General features: G+C 35.5%; 2 protein-coding genes across 2 annotated transcripts; both read right to left on the minus strand.

Annotated features, from left to right (window-relative positions):
• Positions 1–9,430: 9,430 nt before the first annotated feature.
• LOC123555950 (uncharacterized) lies at positions 9,431–10,342 on the minus strand. The gene has a single exon (XM_045346537.2). It carries the CDS (start codon positions 10,340–10,342, stop codon positions 9,431–9,433), a length of 912 nt encoding a protein of 303 aa, XP_045202472.2.
• Positions 10,343–18,075: 7,733 nt separating this feature from the next.
• Positions 18,076–18,756, minus strand: LOC123555949 (tripartite motif-containing protein 16-like). The gene has a single exon (XM_045346536.2). It carries the CDS (start codon positions 18,754–18,756, stop codon positions 18,076–18,078), a length of 681 nt encoding a protein of 226 aa, XP_045202471.2.
• Positions 18,757–22,280: the final 3,524 nt, after the last annotated feature.

Raw genomic sequence — 22,280 nt, forward strand, 5'->3', positions numbered from 1 at the left:
TGTCATTTGATGGAATGGTCACAGACTAATGTTAAAAAGTTTAATCAAGTATTGTTTTCAAGTGTCAATTTTACACTTACCTGTCATATCCTGCTTATTGGTGGTAAAAAGTGCATTATTAAAACATGCTGAAATTGTAATAAGCTCAGTCCGTGTTATAATGCTAAAAGATATTGGCTATGTGAATGAAGCGGTTGAGCCCATACCCAAATGTGTGTAAATTCGTGTCTGTTTGGGACGTGGGATCACCAACAACTGGATGGGACATCTTACCATCTGTATCCATGACGATTTGTAATAAGTATTTGGTGTTTCTTCTTCTGCACGAAATGCGAAAAGTTGAAAATTAAATTTCCTGTTTTTGTAATATAATACCTTTTAACTTCTCATGTAATATATATCTGTATTTTATTACATTACATAAAAACACTTGTTTTGACGGGACTGATAGTGTATATTTATAACAATTACAATTACAATGTATCTATTAACCTTTCGCCGATTTTTTATTTGCGGCCATCAGCCTGCGCATCCGCGCAGGCTAATCATAGTCTGCACTGTTCGCTATTCAGTATAATGCTGCGTTTACACTTAGCCACGATGTCCACGATGTCCACGATTTGAGAGAAGCATGGTGAGCGTGGGGGCTCGTGGGATCGAATCGTGGTGATCTTGAGAGAACTTGGTGGAATCGGGATGATCGTAAGGATCGTGACAAAATTTTTGACAGTCAAAAAATTTGCCACGATTATCCCGATTTATCTTAAATCTTGAGAGAGCGTGATGGAACGTGGAAATCGTTGTAGAGCGTAGTGCAGCTTAACAGACCTTAACGTAGCGCATCAGACCTTGATGCTCCATCGTATGGGAATCTTGATGAACTTGGAAACACGATTCCAAGTTCGACTAGATCTGGAGGCGTCCTATATAATATTGACGTTGGAGCAAACATCTTCACGCCGAGTTCTGTGTTGAAAAGTTGAGAGTATTGTCCCAGTCGGTGCCCTCGGTTGCCACTTAACCATGGTCTCACCCACCAGGTCTTGGGCTTTCTATTTCTTCTTCTCATTTCTCTCTTTTATATCCTGCCCTATTCCTTCCCTTGTTGCTACGGCCGACGAGAAACTATTATAGGCATACACGAAAAATGCAAATTCAGCATCTTGTTCAGCTCTTTGATGTATAGCTCGTTCCTCTTTGGAATTTCTGGAGAAAATGAGAGGATGACCCATAACTCCTATTTATACTCCAATCGTGCTCAAAACGTGGCAGTCTTGATCAAATCGTGGCCATAAATCGTAGGAGAGCTTAACAAAACTTGATAACGTGAGGGATCTAAACAGAACGTGACAAAGCGTGATAGCATATCGTGGTAATCGTAAGAGAACTTGAGAGAACGTGATGGAAATCGTGGAAGATCTCGACTAGAATCGTGTTGGTTTCGTAATAAAACGCTGCAGGTAGTAACAAAACGTACTGAGAGCGTAAGAAAGCGTAAGAAAGCGTAGTAATACAAAATTCGTGCAATAAATCGTGGAGCTCCGAGCTTTTCTTTAAATCGTGGACATCGTGGATATCGTGGCTAAGTGTAAACGCAGCATAAGTAAATTTTCAGTGAACACCCCTTTGAAAAACAGATGGTACTTCCCAAATTGAATGATAGACGAGTCCATTTTAGAAATTTAGTAGGGTAAATATTAAAGAAAATGATTTCACGCATAAACACTAACCCTAGATAACTGGTTTTAATCACGTGACGTGAACATACACATGTAAAACGTTTGAATATTATGGAAGCTGTTAAACTTAAAAGTACCTGTATACAATGTATATATATAATATTATTGTGAAGTTTAATTATATTCATTTGCTTTCTTTTTGAAATTCACATACTCATATTCCATACCATAAACTTCAAAAATATAACACATGTATGTAAAATAAATGATCATTATGATGATAGAAACAAAATAAGATGCAAAGTCACTGAAAAAAAAAGAATGAATTGTCAAATATCATAAATGAAATGTATTCGTGTTTATGATTAGTGAAAATGGTATATACATAAAGAGCAGATTACAACACAACGGGAAAACTAAACCACTTACATGGTGGTGCAGCGTTAAAGGAAAGACTCGCGAAGCAAATGTTGATTGTATATAAAAACCGTCGTCCAGACATTCGTAACACAGAAATAATTTTTGAAGTACGACGTTTATTGTTTGTTTGCTTGTTTGTTTTGGGCTTAATGCCGTTTTTCAAACGACGATTACTGAAAAGGATAAGGCGACTTGGCTGAAAGCATAGTGAGTTTAGTTTTGATGACGCCATTAACACGATGGTTGCATTATCTGTTTCAGCTAATGCTTTTATATGGATTAATTTCTGTAGTTGTTTTTTTTTAGTTTAAAAGATTAAACATGGTCATTTCTTTCATTCTAGCTAAAAGTAAAGATTTTTTTTTGTTTTCAGAATAAGGAAATATAAGTAAAATCAGTCTCTAAAAAGATATTAAACCACCATGTTGTCTCACATTGCTATGCAAACAAAATTACCAGTCTGACTAAAGTACTTGATCTTCATAATGTAGTGTAAATGGAGATGTACTTTCGTCAGATTGACAAAATTACTGCAATGTTGACCAAACTTTTGAAATGTTTATAACTTTTTCATTTTAAGCCGATTTTGAAAATGTTTTCAGTGCCTTAAAGAGATGAACATAAAAAAAAACAATGTTGCCATACTCTATCTTTAGGCGCATTTGAATCTATCCAAATACAGGCAGTGAAACAGTTTTTGAATATATTTGCTTTTATAGTTTATGTCAGAGTTTGAATATTTGTATGCATCCCAAGTTCGCACACAACAAAGCAAATCTGTCTCTGCATTCATTGAAACACATGCCTAAAGGATGTATGATCTCTTCACCGTCCGATGGAACAATTTTCTTTAAAAGACGACCAGTCTTGTTCAGTTGCTGAATACAATTTCCATAGTAGTATGTTATACAAACGTTGTCCCATCTATCTGGAATAACTGACCAAGGATTTCTGATATTTGGCGGACTGTACTGAAATATTCCGCATCGGTCTTGTCAACACAGACTACTTTATTAGATGTATGGTACGAGTAATATCCAGAAATGTTGTGATATGTAAGGTAATATATACCGTCACCATCGCTCTCTAGTTGAATTGTTCCTGCATCTTTGCCATCAATTTCGTATTTTTGGACAAACTCACCTATCCTTGGTGCTGCAAGCAAAGTCTTGTCAGTCTTCATGTATGACAACGCCCATACTTCCAAAGATGTTCGTACTGGGGAACACATATTTTTCAGATATCGTTTGAAAACAGTCATTTCTTTTTACCTCAATTTAAAATACTGTAGCACTAATTAATTTACGAAAGGGGTCGGTGCTCTAGATATCAAGGCGTCGGTCGCTCCATCCGGAGGTTCGTGAGGGTTTGAGTCAAAGTGAGGTAACACCTAACGATCTTAACTCATGTAGTAATCACCCAGTTCAATGAAGTTGAAAACTTAATAATCAAGTTTGATACGCGGCTCATAAGCCTATATAACGCAGATATGTATTCGCACAGAAATGGAAGACCGAACGCAGTGGTCCAGTGGTAACCTTCTCTGACTACGAAACCAGGTGTACACGAGTTCCCGTGTATGGGTGCTTTACATCTGGCACGCTAAACAACCAGTGAAGTTTCTGGGATTGGAGTGTCTCCTGAATATTAACATTACTAAGAGACTTTTAGAGGACTCTCCTAAAGGGTAACCGTTTGCGACTATAAAGAAACTTCCAAACAAAAACAGCACAGACGTGTTCCATGGAAACAAGAGGGCCAAGATGGCCCTAGGTCGCTCACCTGATAAACACACCATAACAGTGTAAACATGTTTGACATAGTGATTTCATGGAAACAAATATTCTGACCAATTTTCATTAAGATTCGATCAAAAATGTGGTCTCTTAAGTGTAAACAAGCATTTTCTTCAATTTGACCTAGTGACCTAGTTTTTGAGCTAAGATGACCTATATTCGAATTTGACTTAGATTTGATCAAGACAATCATTCTGACTAAATTTCATCAACCTCGATTAAAAAATACAGCCTCTATCGCATACAAAACATTTTTCTTTGATTTGACCTAGTGACCTAGTTTTCGACCCCAGATGATCCATTTTCAAAATTGATCTAGATTTCATCAAGGTTATCATTCTGACAAAATTTCATGAAGATCAGTTGAAAAATACAGCCTCTATCGCATACACAAGGGTTTTCTTTGATTTGACCTAGTGACCTACTTTTTAACCCCAGATAACCCATTTTCAAACTCGACCTAGATTTCATCAAGGTAATCATTCTGACCAAAATTCATGAAGATAAAGTGAAAAATACAGCCTCTATCGCATACACAAGGATTTTCCTTGATTTGACCTAGTGACCTAGTTCTTGATCCCGGATGACCCATTTTCGAATTCGACCTAGATTTCATCAAGGTAATCAATCTGACAAAATTTCATGAAGTTCAATTGAAAAATACAGCCTCTATCGCATACACAAGGTTTTTCCTTGATTTGACCTAGTGACCTAGTTTTTGACCCCAGATAACCCATTTTCGAACTCAACCTAGATTTCATGAAGGTAATTATCCTGACCAAAATTCATGAAGATCAATTGAAAAATACAGCCTCTATCGCATACACAAGGTTTTTCTTTGATTTGACCTTATGACCTAGTTTTTGATCCCAGATAACCCATTTTCGAATTCGGCCTAGATTTCATCAAGGCAATCATTCTGACAAAATTTCATGAAGATCAATTGAAAAATACAGCCTCTATCGCATACACAAGGTTTTTCCTTTATTTGACCTAGTGACCTAGTTTTTGACCCGAGATGACCCATTTTCAAACTCAGCCTAGATTTCATCAAGGTAATCATTCTGACCAAAATTCATGAAGATCAATTGAAAAATACAGCCTCTATCGCATACACAAGCTAAATGTTGACGGACGACAGACAGACGACAGACGACGGACGCCGGATATCGAGAGATCAGAAAAACTCACCTGAGCATTGCTCAGGTGAGCTAAAAAGGGACAGATTTATGAAAGCTATTGGTTCCTTATCGAAACTCGAATGAATATCAGTTGTCAGGACCAATGTCATTTGATGGAATGGTTTCAGACCAGATCTAATAGGCAAGTGATATCTTAAAAGTTAAATCGACTATTGGTTCCAAGTGTTAATTTTACACTTACCTGTCTTTACCTGCTTGTTAAGAAATTTTATGGTAAAAAGTATATTTTTTAATACATGCTGAAATTGTAACAAAACATGCTCCATGATCGTAACCTATGCTCATTTTGTGTTAAAATGCTAATTAAAACATTGGCTAACTGTTGACAGGGGCAGAGAAAAGGGGTTGGCCCTGACCCTGAGTGCACGTGTGCAATTAGTTTTTCTTGGGACGTATTATCACCAGCAACTGGATGGGACATCTTAACAAGTAGGCCAATGCCTATCTGTATCCGTGTCGATTTGTAATACATATTGTGATTTAAAATAGAATTATGTGTATATATTTTTTAAAATTTACTCATTTTTGTCGAGCCCGCTTGCGGATGCCAAAGCATAGTTGTCCAAATGGCTGTTAGATCTATGTGCGTGCGTGCGTGCGTCCGTGCGTTCGTGCGTCCGCCCGGACCGGATTTGTCTGTCCGGACCATAACTTTGACATTCATGGAGCAATCTTTTTTATATTTGGCATGAATGTTAACCTCAGAGAGACGGAGTGTCATGCGCAAACCACAGGTTCCTGTCTCAAAGTCAAGGTCACAGTTAGAGGTCAAAAGTCATGTCAGATCTTGTTCGGCCAATAACTTTGACATGCATTGAGAAATCTTGTTCATATTTGGCATGAATGTTAACCTTTGTGAGACAGAGTGTCTTGCGCAAACCCCAGGTTATTATCTCAAAGTTCAAGATCACAGTTGGAGGTCAAAGGTCATGTTAGATCCTATCCGGCCCATAACTTTGACCTGCATTTAGGAATATTGATAATATTTTGCATGAATGTTTAATCACTGACTCTATCTCAAAGGTCACAGATATGGACAAAGGGCGGGCTCGACATGTTACCCGTAGGCATCCAGTTTTACAAACAAAACATCGGTATTTCTTCTTCTGCACGAAATGTGAAAGGTTAATCCTTAAATGTCCTGTTTTTGTAATATAATACTTATTATCTTTTCAAAGTGATGCATTTCTATATCTTATCACATTACATAAAAACACTTGTTTTGACGGGACTGCTAGATCATGGTCTGCACCGTTCGCTATTCAGTCAGTAAACATGCTTTTGAAAAATAAATGTTACTTCCCAAATTGAACAAGTCGAAAGATTTCCTTCGGCCAGAAGTTATACAGACCAGAAATTGACAGTAACTTGGGTGAATAACGTATTTGTTCTTTTTTATTATACCATTACGCTTTAATGTAGGAAATATTACTCTATTCTACATGATTTACAAGTAGATCTATGAAATATGTATTTCTTAATTATGAAAGTTACTGTTTTGAGCAAAAATAACTATATTTCCCTTCCATGTACAACATAACTTTTACCTCAGCTGGTCATATTCTTTGACTATTGAAATACTTTACAGAGTTTTCACAAATGTGATTCATGCCTTCACCTGGACTTATTTGAAAACACAGGACCTTAATCCAGGAAATTGAAAAGCAATTAACACAAAAACCCTTATGCACAACAAGGTATCAATATTGATCATTGTTGAAAGTTTGAATAAATTACATGAAATAATGAATGAGGAATTCAGGTCACAAACATTTCTCTATATATCATATAGAGTGCCAGCTATATTGCAAAAACGGCGTTCCATAAATGCAATAAGCCAATCGCTTATCGGTAAAAAGTCACGTGAAATCACCCAGTCCCAATGTGCTACACTACTTGTTGCATTCCAATATACCGGCCGCAGGTAATAAAAGACCAGTCAATTTTAGACATTTAACAGGGTGAAGGTTGAAGAAAAAGAATTCATAAAGACTAATCTCAGGTAACTGATTTTAATACATGTCAAAAACATATAAAACGTTTGACTATTGTGAAAGGGATTAATGTATATATAATTTCATTGTAAAGTATAACATTATGCAGTTTCTCTCTTCTTAAAATTTACAAACTCACATTTCATGAAATAAACTTTATAAATATAATACAGGTATTAGAATAAATGATCATCATGATAATAGAAGCAAATGAGTCTGACAATGAGATTTGCCCTGTTTTTTAAACTAAAAAAAAAAGAAAAAGAATTTTCTTTACTTCCATGTAATACCTCAAAGGTAATTAAAGTACCGAAGACAAAAGAATGATATATTCAAAGAAAATAACTTGTTTCAGATGAAAATAAAAGAATCAATTTCTGAATTTTAAATGCATTAGAAAAAGACGCAATTTATATGAGCGGCTTGTCACTCTAGCAAAATCAGGTTTTTATAGCTTGTTTCAATTAATCTAAACTATTAATATATACAGAAAAAAAAATTGAAATAATGACTAACTATTGCCTCAGAGATGTATTGAAAGGGACACATCTCTATATATAAACTAGAATGTCAAATGTTTTAAAACAGAATTAATTGTCAAATATCTTCATGATTATAATAAGCAACTATTATATTATTATACATAAAGAGCAGATTATAAAACAACGGCAGACTAAACATTTACGTGGTGATGTTGCTTAAAAGGGAAGCAAAAGTTGATTGTATATGAAAACTATAGCAAAAAATAGGTAAAGAAATACTTTTTTCTGAATACGGAAATATAAGTAAAATCAGTCTTAAAACTACCACCATTTTGTCTAACGTTACCATGCAAACAAAATTAATACAAAATGTCGCCTTACCATATAAGCGCAATTGAATCCATAATAATACAGACAGCGAAACAGTTTCGGAACATACATTTGTACTTGCTTTTTTATATTTTATCTCAGAGTTTGAATATATGTACTGCAATTATGACCAATCAGTTGAAATGTTAATAACTTTCTCATTTTAATCCGATTTTGAAAATGTTTTAACTGCTTTAAAAAAAGAACAATTTTAAGCAATGTTGCTTTTTTTAAGGCACTGAACTGAAGATTTTGGCTAAAATTACCTTTCTTTAAAATTGAAATTTTGTCATATTACGAACATTAGAATATGACCTTTTATTTCTTAACTATCTTCAAAATACCAAATTAAGAAAATTAATGCATGACCGATGTTGGAATCGAACCCGGACCGCCGCGACAATAGAGGCTTCCAAGCATTCTTGACTAAAAGACAATGGAGTAATACCTCCTGCATGGTCGTTAAAGTTTTACGATTAAGACAGTTTACCTCCGGTACTCTTTTTTCCGACGCTTTTCATTTTTCAGTTGAAAAATTAGCAAACACAAATTATTTTTATGAGTTTGCATATCATATTGTAATATTATATCATATGCAATAACTAAGTTTCAGAGCCTTTTAACGAAATATAGCAATTATTTTCTGACATCTGAAAACTTTCCCTTTTTTTCTTGATGTCATAAACAGATAAAGCCAATGCAACAGTTCTTTCGTGGTTTACATGTATGTCAGAATTTGAATATTTGTATGCATCCCAATTTCCCTGAACAACAAAGCAACTCTGTTTCTGCATTCATTAAAACACAGGCCTAAAGGTTTTACAATCTCTTTACCATCCGATGGAACAATTTTCTTTAAAAGACAGCCTTCCTTGTTCAGTTGCTGAATACAATTTCCACTAAAGTATGTTATGCAAACGTTCTCTTCTTCATCTGATACAAATGACCAAGGATTTCTGATGTTCGGAATGAAATATTTTCGCACTGGTCCTGTCAATACAGACAATTTTATTAGATGTATTATAAGAGATGTACACATATCTGGAAATGTCGTCATACGTAAGGTTATATATACCATCACCATCGCTCTTTAGTTGAATTGTTCCTGCATCTTTGCCATCAGTTTCGTATTTTTGGACAAATCCACATTTCCTTGATGCTGCAAGCAAAGTCTTGTCATTCTTCATGTATGACAACGCCCATACTTCTGAAGATGTTTGCATTGGTGAACCTATAGCTTTTAGATATCGTTTGAAAACAGTCATTGCATATAATTATTGTCTTCCTGTACTGGAAAGCAACAGCAAAACGTAAATTGTCCACTCTAGTTATTGCCAAAGGTTGTCTGTTGCACTGATATGTTGATATAATTGTTCCGGTCATAGCATTGAACAATTTCAGTGCCCGTTCTTCTTGCATGGAAATGACAAGGTAGTTGTTTATTCATAAGAAATGTCTTGAAGAGCGCTTCCCTTTCTTTATGGATCTTTATGGATATTCTTTTCTCACATACAGTGTTTTTTCTACAGTATCTTTTTGAGGATTATGGGGCAACAACATTTCAAAACATGTAGGTTCCAGAGGTGTTTCTTCGACACGTACAAACTTGTCAACCTCTTTAAATATATCTTGAACTGATGCTGTTTCCACCACAGGGACAGTAACTGAACTGGCTTTTCGTTTAAATTGGATCAGCTTTTCCTCATACTCTTGTAGTTCTTGTTGTACTTCTCTGAGCAGAAGAAAACTGGGTAGTTTGTTTTGAATCGTAGCGTTTTCAACGACTTCACTTGAGCTCCTGATCTCGGCTTTAAGCTTCTCTACAGAAGCAGTCTGTAGCAAACTGGCCGATGACAAATATCTCCGTCGCACTAACGTTTCTGTCAAAATAATGCTTTTAAATTTTTCGTATGAATAGTCAATATGCTCCTTTAGATTTTCTAAGCGCCATCGCCCTTCTTCTTCCTCCGCGTCCAGTTTAGATCGGTAGTTGGATTCATGCTTTATTAATTTGTCTGCGGTTTGTTCCATATTTTCTAACGTCTGTTTGATTTCAGCATTAAGATACACTTCGTCTACAAGTTTGCATTTCTTATGCTCTGTTTGGACACACTTTTCACAACAGAACTCATCGTGCGTTTTACAAAGAAATTTCACATATTTTAATCTATGTTTTGTACACTTCGAATGCCGCTCATAATAATCATAGTCTTTTGTATTCCATTCAATGGCATCTCGGCTGATATCAATCAATTTATGGCTTATTGACGCTTTGTTTTTCTTATGATGTCGTTCACATTCTTTACACAGTATTTCTAAACAATTATAGCAATATACAATCCCTCGTTTTTTAACGTCTTCCCTAAGGCACAGATCACAGTAAAAGTCATTTTCAGTCATTCTGTCTCTCAAATCTTATCAAAAACGTAGATTAATGGTCAAATTCTTCAGCTATATTCCGACTCTTCCTAGCGAATATGAATTAACAGCTAACATTTTACGCAGGTTGTCTACAGTTACACTTAAGCAGGTTTTTATTTCTAAATAGTTTTACCTTAGTGGGGTCAGATTGCGGAAGTTACTGTCATAATAACTATGTCGCATGCTACTGTCAAATATGCAGTTTGAAACAAATGTACATGAAATAGATAAGTAAAATATGCGCCAGTTATTCAGCTAAATACAAATTATATATCAGTTCGTTTTTTGCAAGTTCTTAGAAACGTTGTTCGGGTGATATGTCCGTCTAGTTGTAGTTAACTTGAAGTCGTCTCTGTCTTAATAATTTTTGTTTGAATTTCTCTTTAAAACTGTAAGATATGATTCAAAATATGGTACGTCTAAATCCCATTAATATCTTATTATAGACATTTCAAACCAGAACACTAAACAACAAGTGAAAGAAATAAGTTCACATTTTCTGAATTCATTGCGTTATAGCATAATTTACGGAAGAGCATTAGTGCTAGGCGTATGTTATCTATTAAATCGAAATTTCGAGTTACTAAGTCGATATATCTTGTTAATATACAGAAATTTTGAGTTGAATTACTAAATTGAAATTTTGGCTTACCAAATTGAAATTTCGAGTTATTATGTCGAAATTTCGAGTTATCAATTACTAACTACAGTAGTTTACGTTGATGTATAGTAGGTACCTGGTGTATCCATCATATAATTACTTAAGATGACCTACCTACTTTGAGCCCATATGGTGAGGAAACACAGACATGTCCTACATGAACGTGTAGTAATAAGTCTTGCCAAGATTGGGTACCTCGATAGATTTAGATTTTGAGGAGAGGTCATAGAATGTGACCGGGAAGTATTCTAACTTAGAATATTTCACTATTTTGACCATATCTGGGAGGTTTTTCGACCTAATTTGAGCTCTACCATCTGAACATACTATACATGTAAATGAAGGTATATAGTTTTAAATCTGGAGTAGGCCTAAAGGCTATGGGATAGGTAATACATTGATGTATGGTAGAATATATCCAAGTGGCTACATGTGTAGATGATTCCACTTCGAAGAGTCAAAAGTCATCCATTAATTTTTTGGCCTTTGACAGACGGACAGACGCTCAAATTTTGCAGATCAAATGGCATGATACGAAATCAAAATATTCTGTTATCAATTCGAAATTTTGAGTTACTTTACTCTACTCGAATTATCTCGAAATTTCGAGTGGGTATCTTGAAATTTCGAGTTAATTATAAATAAAATGCACTTGGCACTAATGCTCTTCCGTAATAATTTGATAAAATCCTACTTCTATGAAATATTACACTTGTTTTGACGATTGCCAGCACTTTATGATGTTTTATACGTACTGAGACCTGCGGCTAATCACCTTAATAAGAACTGCAAACTGAAACCATGTGATCCGATTTTTATAACTTTAATGAAACTGCGCCAGAACAAAGATAACTGCGAAATTTAATTTGTGAAAAACAAATGTTTTAAGCATTGTTTATACATTTTCCACTACAAGTACTTTATTGTCAAACTATGGGCATTTCGTTGTCGAAATGTTTCGGCTACAAGAAATCTTTTGCATTATTTGTTTGAAAATGTCAAAATATATGCTGTCGTAGATTTCAGTTCATTTCAGTTGTTATTCGTGAAGATGCTGGTGCTAGGTTTTTGTGAACAAAGAAAAAAAGATGAAAATGGTAAGGGGTTTTGGGGTAACTTTCATGAAGGATGCGACATTTTACAGCCTTTCATCGTCAAACTAGGATAAACGATTTATAACAGATTGTCTGAAGCAGCACAAGTAACTCTTGATGCACTCCGTGTTAGGCACAATTAAGTTCTCCAGCGACTTGATGCTGTGCATCAAAATTTTACTTGTCATGAGTATGTATTCACAACAAATTACAAATTATGAACCACGAGAGTGTATATTAGATATTCTGAAAAGGGAAACAAACAAAGCTTATACTGACTGAATGGCGAATAGTGCATATCATGATCACACTTCTCTGATGTACAGGCTGATCATGATCTACATTGGTCGCATAAGCAGAATCAATCTTGTTTAGCATGGTAAGGGTTAAGAAAAAACGTGTTTCACTTTCAACTTAAAATCGAAATAAATTGCGCAAGGGAAGGTAAACATTGAACAAATACTCTAACGAAAATATCTTACAAATTACATGGAACTCATGAACACTCTTTCAATTAGTTTAAACATATGTATTCCCAAGAGTTCATAACATACATTTAAACAATTACAACAAATAAACATGATATTAAAGAAAGGATAAGAATGAAAGACATGTCTTACAGAATTCTTCTTCTTAAGCGGATAATACGGTTTGTATGTAAATATAAGAGAGGGTTATATTATACTCGTGGTGGGAAGTGGTCATAAACAAGTCTCCGTTTATTTTAAGACAGAAGAGACAATTTGAAAAATAGAACAGTGTTTTGTATTAAAGAGAAAAGTAAATGAAGGGCGGAAGAACAGAGAGAAGTATAGGAGAAATACTGTCTCTGATGTATTCAAAGTTCCTTCAGGAAATGTAGGTTTTGTTTTTTCAACATTACAGCGAATAGGATCATGCAATCAGTTCATTTTATTTATTTCAATACCATAACCATTTTTTGGAAAAGTTTCAAAATATGCTTGAATCTATTACAGTAACTTGCTAAAACGTTATGGTAAATTAAAGTTACCTGATACATGTGCTTTGTCAGAATAACCGACTCTCTTTTCATGCCATCATTGCTATACTTATTGTTGAATTGCTGTTAATAATAGGATTTGGATCTTTTGTGGCTGATTTGGGTTCATTATATCGATAGCTGGATCCCACCCAGCATCACATATCATATCATATCGAGGGCTTGGTGCAAAACTATTGTAAGTGTATATAAATAAAGAACAAGATACAATAGTTTTGCGCCAAGCCCTCGATATAAGATAGTTAAAGGGAACCAGATATTTGTTAGAGCGAGTACTCGTTGTAAAATACTATGTATAAATATTAACCAATCAGAAACAAGTTCTAAAAGTATAAATAGGTAGATGGATGACAGAAAGATCATTCTGTATCCAGCGATTGAAGAAGAAACATCGATGATTCGACTAATAATTTATCCCAGTACCTTGATAAGGAAGTTATTGCAACTACATGTACACTTTTAGGGCGGATAAATTATTAATAAGAAGTCGTTTGGAGTTCATAGACTAAAGAAGAGTTGCAGAATTTCAACAAGGTTTCGAGTTATAGGCCAGCGCATAGGAGTTCTACCTCAATGGTAGTTTAATGCTATAGAAGATAGCAACTATAGACTGAGCATCGGAAAGCTGAGACTGAGACCCAGAGTTTGGAAATCTACTAAGATAGTAGGAGACTACCGGCTTAAAGACGGTTCAGTTTTATTGGCGAAGTACAGCCAAGGCAGAATACACCTATATGGTAGTTGAATGCTACATGTAATAGCGTATAGGCACTGAGCATCCAGGAGTCAGAGCAATCATATAGAGCTGAAACTTCAATTGAGGGGACAGAGGTCGATCATCTGCGATAGGACTCGTATGTTGTTGACGTAGATACTTCTGTCAAAAAACCGATAGCATGCATTTCTTTTCCTTCTAGCTTTGACACCAGGAGCTACAACTTGGATCTGGTTTGATTTCTCATTCAGTAAACCAATCTGTCTATCAGATCTAAAATTGCACTCTTGGTAGAAACTCTGACCCAAAATATTATTTCCGATATTGATGCAAGAGGAATTTATTGGCAGCAGAGGGGTAGACAAATAATAATTCGCTCGCCTCGCTCGTTCGGTGAATTTCTGTTTAACGAAACGTTTGTTTTTATCTTTGTTAAGCCCAGACCACGGGGAATGCAAGCAGATTACCAAATTGATCCGCCTGGTCTTTGGTCCAATGAAAATACAAAGTTCTCTATAACAAGCACTATGTCCATTTCTGTATTTGGCTACCACCCACGCTGGTCATATCAAATGAAAGATTGCGTAAGAACGCGCGTACGTATGTGCGATATTCTATTTTGATGGCATGTCATACATATACTCACAAAGCTTTAAACTCGTTTTTCTTTTCACCTCAGTTTAAATATCGTTGCACTAATTGATTTACGGAAAGGATCGATGGTCCAGTGATCAAGGCGTCGGTCGCTCAACCCGACGGTGCGTGAGGATTTGAGTCAAAGTGAGGTAACACCTTACGAACCTGGGTACCAAACTTAACAACACCTAACGAACACTGGGTACCAAACTTAACAACACCTAACGGACACTGGGAACCAAACTTAACAACACCTAACAAACACTGGGTACCCAACTTAACAACGCCCAACGGACACGCGGTACCCAATTTAACAACACTTAACGAACACTGGGTACCAAACTTAACTCATATTGTAATCATCCAGTTCAATGAAGTCGAAAAGTTGATAAACAAGTTTAATACGCGGCTCATAAGCCAATATATTGCAGATATCCATTTGCACAGAAATGGAAGAGCGAACGCAGTGGTTCAATGGTATCCTTCTCTGACTACGAAACCAGGGGTACATGAGTTCCCGTGAATGGGTGTTTTACATCTGGCACGCTAAACAACCAGGGACTTGTCTGGAACTGGAGCGTCTCCGGTATAGTAACATTAATATGAGACTTATAGAGGATTCGCCTAAATGATAACCGTTCGCGACTATAAATAAACTTTTAAGAAAAAAAGAGAAAGATTGGTTCCTTGTCAACACTCGAATATAAGTTGTCAGGACCAATGCCATTGGATGGAATGGTTACAGACCAAAACATATAGGCAAGTGCTATCTTAAAAGTTAAATCGACTATTTATTCAAAGTGTCAATTTTACTCTTACCGGTCTTTCCTTGCTCGTTAAGAAATTTGATGGTAAAAAATACATTTTTAATACATGCTGAAATTGTAACAAAACATGCTTCATGGTCGTAACCTACGCCGAGTTTGTGTTAAAATGCTGAAGAAATTTTGTTAACTGTTGACAGGGGCGGAGGAAAGAAGTGGGCCCTGACCCTAAGTGCATGTGTGAAATTAGTCTTTCTTAGGACGTCGTATCACCAACAGCTGGATGGGACATCTTAACAAGTAGGCCAATCCCTATCTGTATCCGTGCCACTTTAGAATAAATGTTGTTACTTCGATTACGAAATGAGAAAGGTTGAAAATCAAATTTTCTGTTGTTGTGAAAAATACTTATCATCTTTTCAAGGTGATGTATTTCCATATCTTATCACAGTACAAAAAGAAACTCTTGTTTTGACGGGACTGCTAAGGTATATTCATTACAATTATCTGTTAACACGATCATGGACTGCACTGTTTGCTATTCAGCCAGTAAACACCCAATTGAAAAATAAATGGTACTTCCCAAATTGAAAGAAAGACCAGTCCATTTTAGACATTTAACAGGGTGAAGATTAATGAAAAATAATTCGTATCAAAGACTAACCTCAGGTAACTGGTAGTGAACATATATAACGTTTGGATATTATGAAAGGGATTAAAGTATATATAATTTTATTGTTAAGTGCTGCTGTCTTTTTTTTTCAAATTAATATACTCACATGTCAAACAATAAACTTGATAAATATAATACAGGTATTGAAATAAATGATCGTCATGATAATCAAAGCAAATGAGTCTGACAATAAGCTATGGCCACTTTCTTTCACACTGAATGTTTTTTCCATGTATTGTCTCAAAGATTAATTGACCCAAAGACACAAGGATGATATATTAAAAAAGAGTAATTTGTTTCAGATGAAAATAAAAAAAAATTCAATTAAAATGTATTAGAAAAAGACGTAATTTATATGAGCGGTTTGTCACAATAACAAAATCAGATCTTTCATGCTTCTTGCAATTAAGCTAAATATATATACAGTACGAGTATGTTAAAATAATGTCTGATTACTGCCGCCAGAGAAGTAATGAAAGGGACGCACCTCAAAATGTGAACAAGGATATCAAATGTTTTAAAACAATGAATTGTCAAATAACTTCATGATTATGATAAGCGACTATGGTATACATAAAGAGCAGATTACAACACACTGTGTAGACTAAATCATTTACATGGTGATGTTGCTTAAAAGGGAAGGCTCGCGAAGCAAATGTTAATTGTACAGAAAAAAAGAAAAAAGCACAAAATATAAACGAAATACTAAAAGTAAAGAAATATTTGTTTCTGAATACGGATATAAAAGTAAAATCAGTCTTTAAAAATATTGAACCACCATTTGTTTCTAAACGTTGCCATGTAAACAAAATTACTGCAACAGAAATGAAGACAAAAAGCATGGCCGAGTCGGGAATCGAACCAGGACCGCCATGAAAGTAGAAGCTTTCCGGCAATCTTGACTAATACACCAAGGAGAATTACCTACTGCACGGTCGTTAAATCAAATGTTTTATAATTAATGCAGTTTACCTCCGGTACCCTGTTTCTGACCCTTTTCATTTTTGAACGGTAAAAATTGTATTCTTTTGTGTTTCCGTATCATATAATATGTCACTAACTAAATTTCAGAGCCTTCTAAAGAAAAATATCAACTATTTTCTGATATCTAAAAACTCTCATTTTTGATGTCATTGCCATCTTTCTATAAACATATACATCCAATGAAACTGTTTTTGAATTTACTGGCTTTTATAGATTACATGTATGTCAGAATTTGAATATTTTTATGCATTTTAATTTAGCACACAACAAAGCAAACCTGTTTTTGCGTTCATTGAAACACATGCCTAAAGGATGTACGATTTCTTCACCGTCTGATGGAACAATTTCGTTTAAAAGACGACCTTTCTTGTTCAGTTGCTGAATACAGTTTCCATTGTAGTATGTTATACAAACATTGTCCTCTTTATCTGGAACAACTGACCAAGGATTTCTGATATTCGGCGGACTGTACTGAAAGATTTCCGCACCGGTCTTGTCAACACAGACTACTTTATTAGATGTATTGTACGAAATGTACAAATATCCGGAAATGTCGTCATATGTAAGGTTATATATACCGTCACCATCGCTCTCTAGTTGAATTGTTCCTGCATCTTCGCCGTCGATTTTGTATTTTTGGACAAACCCACCTTCCCTTGATGCCGCAAGCAAAGTCTTGTCAGTCTTCATATATGACAATGCCCATACTTCCAAAGATGTTCGTATTGGGGAATCATTATCTTTTAGATAACGTTTGAAAACAGTCATTGTAGATATTGTCTTCCTGTATGGGTAGGCAACAGCAAAACCTAAATTGTCCATTTTAGTCATTGCCCAGGGTTGACTGTTACACTGATATGTTGATATGATTGTCCCGGTCATAGCATTGAACAATTTCAGTGCCTGTTCTTCTTGCATGGAAACGACAAGGTAATTGTTTATCCATAAGCAATATCTTGGAGAGCATTTTTCTATCTTCCATTCATCTATGAATAGTTGTTCTTCACATACAACTCTTCTTTCCCCGGGATCATCTTCGATACATACAAACTTGTTGATCTCTTCATACATATCTAGAACTGATGCTCTTTCCACCACGGAGACAGTAACTGAACTGGTTTTCTGTTTATGTTGGATCAGCTTTTCCTCATACGTTTGTAGTTCTTATTGTACTTCTCTGAGCAGAAGAAAACAGGGTAGTTTGTGTTGAATCGTAGCGTCTTCAACGACCTCACGTGAGCTCCTGATCTCGGCTTTAAGCTTCTCTACAGAAGCAGTCTGTAGCAAACTGGCCGATGACAGATCTCTCCGTCGCGCTAACATATCTGTCAAAATTTTGTTTTTAATTTTTTCATATGAATAGTCAATATGCGCCTTTAGATTTTCTAAACACGTTTGCGCTTCTTTTTTCTCCGCGTCCAATTTGGTTCGGTAGTTGGATTCGTGCTCTATTAATTTGTCTGCGGTTTGTTTCATATATTCTAACGTCTTTTTGAGTTCAGTATTTAGTTCCACTTCATCTACAAGTCTGCATTTCTTATCCTCTATTTTGGCGCATTTCTCACAACAAAACTCGCCATGCGTTTTACAAAGAAATTTCACATATTTCAATCCATGATTTAGACACTTCGAATGTTGTTCATAATAATCATAGTCTGTTGTATTCCATTCAATGGCATCTCGGCTGATATCAATCAATTTATGGCTTATTGACGCTTTGTTTTTCTTATGATGTCGTTCACATTCTTTACACAGTATTTCTAAACAATTATAGCAATATACAATCCCCCGTTTTTTAAGGTCTTCCCTAAGGCACAGATCACAGTAAAAGTCATTTTCAGTCATTTTTTCCTGTCAAATCTAAACTAAAACGTAGATTGATGGTAAAATTCTTCAGCTATATTCCTACCCTTCTAAATGTATATGAATAACCCATTTATATTTTACACAGGTTGTCTAGACGGTTTTTAAGATATCTGTAACTTCTATGCGTATATGTTTACACTATCAATATTTTACGCAGGCTGTTTGGAGGGTTTTTACATATTTGTATCCGCGTCTAAACTGATACTGAGAAGATAGATGATTTTTATCTGTAACTTGTATTGTTAGAAATCATTTTTTAGTGATGATGAATTATTTTCCTTAATTTACCCTGTATCAGTTTTGAAGGAATTTTTATACTGCTTTCAAAATATTTCTACCCTAGCGGGGTCAAATTGCGGAAGTTCATGTCAGAATAATAATGTCACATGTGCAGTTTGAAACAAATGTTTTAGATAATTAACTTATGTGAGCGATTTACTTAGCTAATACATTTATCAATTCGCATTTTGCGAATTCTCAAAAATGACAGACACCGTCGTTCGGGCAATATCTCAATCTAGTCTTAGTTAGCAATCAGTGTTAAAATTGTAGTTATCTGTATCAAAATGATTTTTGTTAAATTTCTCTCTGAAAGATATGATTCTGACTCACTGATTCTTCGTTTTCTGCTGAATCTCTCATGATCATTTTAGTCGTTTGAATTAGTTATCATGTATGATTGTTATACAATTAAGTTTAACTTTCGAAGTATGGTGTTCAAGAATAAAAATATCGATGGTTCTAACGGAACAATGTATAATATATTTGTTTCAACGTTGATATGTAAGCTAAACGGTCTGACTTTCTGACATATAATCATATTAAGACTGATATACTTGGAAAGAGGGTCAGGGAATGTGTGTGTGTGTGGGGGGGGGGGGGGTGGCGGTACTCGTCCAAAGACACTTTTAGAAGTTGCAGATACATGTACTTCTTTCTAAAATACGGTAACATACCTTGCCTTCCTTTTAGCTTTGACACATGAGCTACAAGAGTGCGGCACTTGGACCCGAGTTAATTTCTCATTCAGTAAACCAAAGTGTCTATCTGATTTAATATATTGCACTTTTGGTAGTAAATCTGACCCAAAATATTAACTCCTATATTGATCCAAGAGGGATTCATTGTCAGCAGAGGGGTAAACAATTGTCATTTATCTTTAGATCGGACTGACGCAGTCTTACTCTGTCCCTATGTCCATGCATTTACTGCTTGTTAATTGATTTATAAAGTTATGGCACAGCATTACTGCAGGAAACGTTTCGGTACATTTTCAGCAATATTTCATTTAATTACATAATTTTCCAAAATCACTGAGATGCATGTTTATATTGTATACCTATTGTATACTAATGACCAGTAATAGCTGTTAATGTGTCAGTTACACTACACCGTATAGTGTTAACGGACTCCAACGTATAGAAAAATTGCGAGCAGAAAGTTATCCGGTGATGAAAGGCATCCCACGCTGCTGCTCGGTGCTCTCGCGATCGTTGTATGGGGCACGTAAAGCGGACAAAACGCACAATGACCGCAAGATCAACGCACATATACAGGACGAACAACGTTCCATGAACAGACATCACCGCACTAGTAACGGACTTGCAACACGTAAAACGTAAGCAAAACGCATGGGAAAATGACAACACGTTCTTCGAACGTTCGAATGATGTATTGTCAGTTATCGTCCGTTGAACATACGTTACATCCGTTGCATGTCGGGTAGTAAAAAGGACGAACAACGTTCAATTAATGAATATCACCGTACTAGCAACGGACTTGTACCGCGTAAAAAGTAAGCGCAATGCATGAGAAACTGATAGAACTTCCGTTGAACATACGTTACATCCGTTGCATGTCCGATAGTAGTCCGGCCGTGAATCAGGTCCATCGGATAAGAACGGATGCGAACCAGACCAATACAGAATAAGGAACGCACGAATAACGAACAAAACGCATACCAGCGCATTGCTACCGTACATCTAACGAACATTTTTGTCCGATGGTGTACGTTCCAAATTTTGAACACGCTCAAAACCTTCCACCGAATAGAACGAACATCGCCGGACAAGGACTGCAGGCGCCGCATGAGAAACGGAAAAGAAACGCATGTGAACGGACACGAATTGAAAACTTTGTTATACGTTGGACGTCCGTTAACGCTATAAGGTGTAGTGTGACTGACCCATAACATTGTCTGTTTGACGTGAGGGAATTTTAAAACACACCAAGATGGTACAGTGTTGGATTATAATCAGTTTACAGTCATTACATATTTCAATACATAGCTTTCTGAGAAATGAAATATTAATTTCTGTATTTGTTAATTTTCGCAAAATCAGGCCTTGCATTGCTGGGCCTGGCCTTGCCTTTTTTCAAAATTTGAGTTTATTGTGCCAAGCTATGCTATACCAGAGACATGCCTCCGCTTGATCTTTAACGAATGGACAAACATAATCAGAACTCACTCGATTACCAGGTGGTCTGTCCAGAATGATGAAGAAACCAACTTACAACAGGCGTCTACATTTTAGTGAGTACCCGGAGACTATGTGGAAAATATTAAGACAGCATGCATGAAATAACTTCGATATTATGTGTACCCATGATTTAGGGTTAGCTAAATCGGTTATCTGATCAAGTATTAAAAATATCTTGGACAGTCTTTTATGTAAAGAAACTATAAACAAATCTTATTCATTGGACAAGCGACAGGGAATCTTACTGCCATTAACGTTTGTAAAAGGCCAGATTTAAATAGCGAAATATTTGTTTAAATCGTGATCTTATCAAATATATTCGCGGCTAATGAAGGATTCCTTCTTTAGGTTTTATGCCCTAAAGGGAGATCCATACATTTCTTATTCGGGCCATAACACCAGTTTTCATCAAGAAAATTTGAAAATTACTTGTACATGTAATACCTCTGTCATTAACCAAAGACTTTCTATTTCGAAACGCTAGCCATATTGAAATGTGTTTTGAGCAAATTGAAGGTCTATTTATGGGGGGAAATCTGATACTTTTAATGAGAAGTGCTTTCGTCATGCACGGTTTATTAACAGAAGTATTTTATTTCGGCAAACATATTATTTCTGACAACAGTTCGGTTTTTTTTTACTTTATTAAGATATGAGTATGGCACGCTCTAGTTTCATATAAAATTAACATTGGCTTTAAAACTGCGCAGATAGAAAACAATGAATAACATGGTGTATAATTTCAATGTAAATAACATTAATAAATATACCCAACCATAAACAAGCCTTTCCGACTTGTTTTGCTGTACTTTTACAGTAATTTGCCATCTCCTCTTTTTCTGTGGTGTTATATTATTAGGAAAACATTATAAACGAAGTTGGATTAGTATCAAATGTGCAAGTTCAAAACAATATACAACATAGATAACAAGATGACAAGACTTAAATTACCCCTTATGGGAAACCGATCCTGCGTGACAATCGGCAGTACAAACACCGAAGAAAATTTACGATTTTCTTTTT

The sequence above is a fragment of the Mercenaria mercenaria genome, chromosome 7 (assembly GCF_021730395.1).
Source record: "Mercenaria mercenaria strain notata chromosome 7, MADL_Memer_1, whole genome shotgun sequence".
In the NCBI taxonomy this organism is placed as follows: Eukaryota; Metazoa; Mollusca; class Bivalvia; order Venerida; family Veneridae; genus Mercenaria; species Mercenaria mercenaria.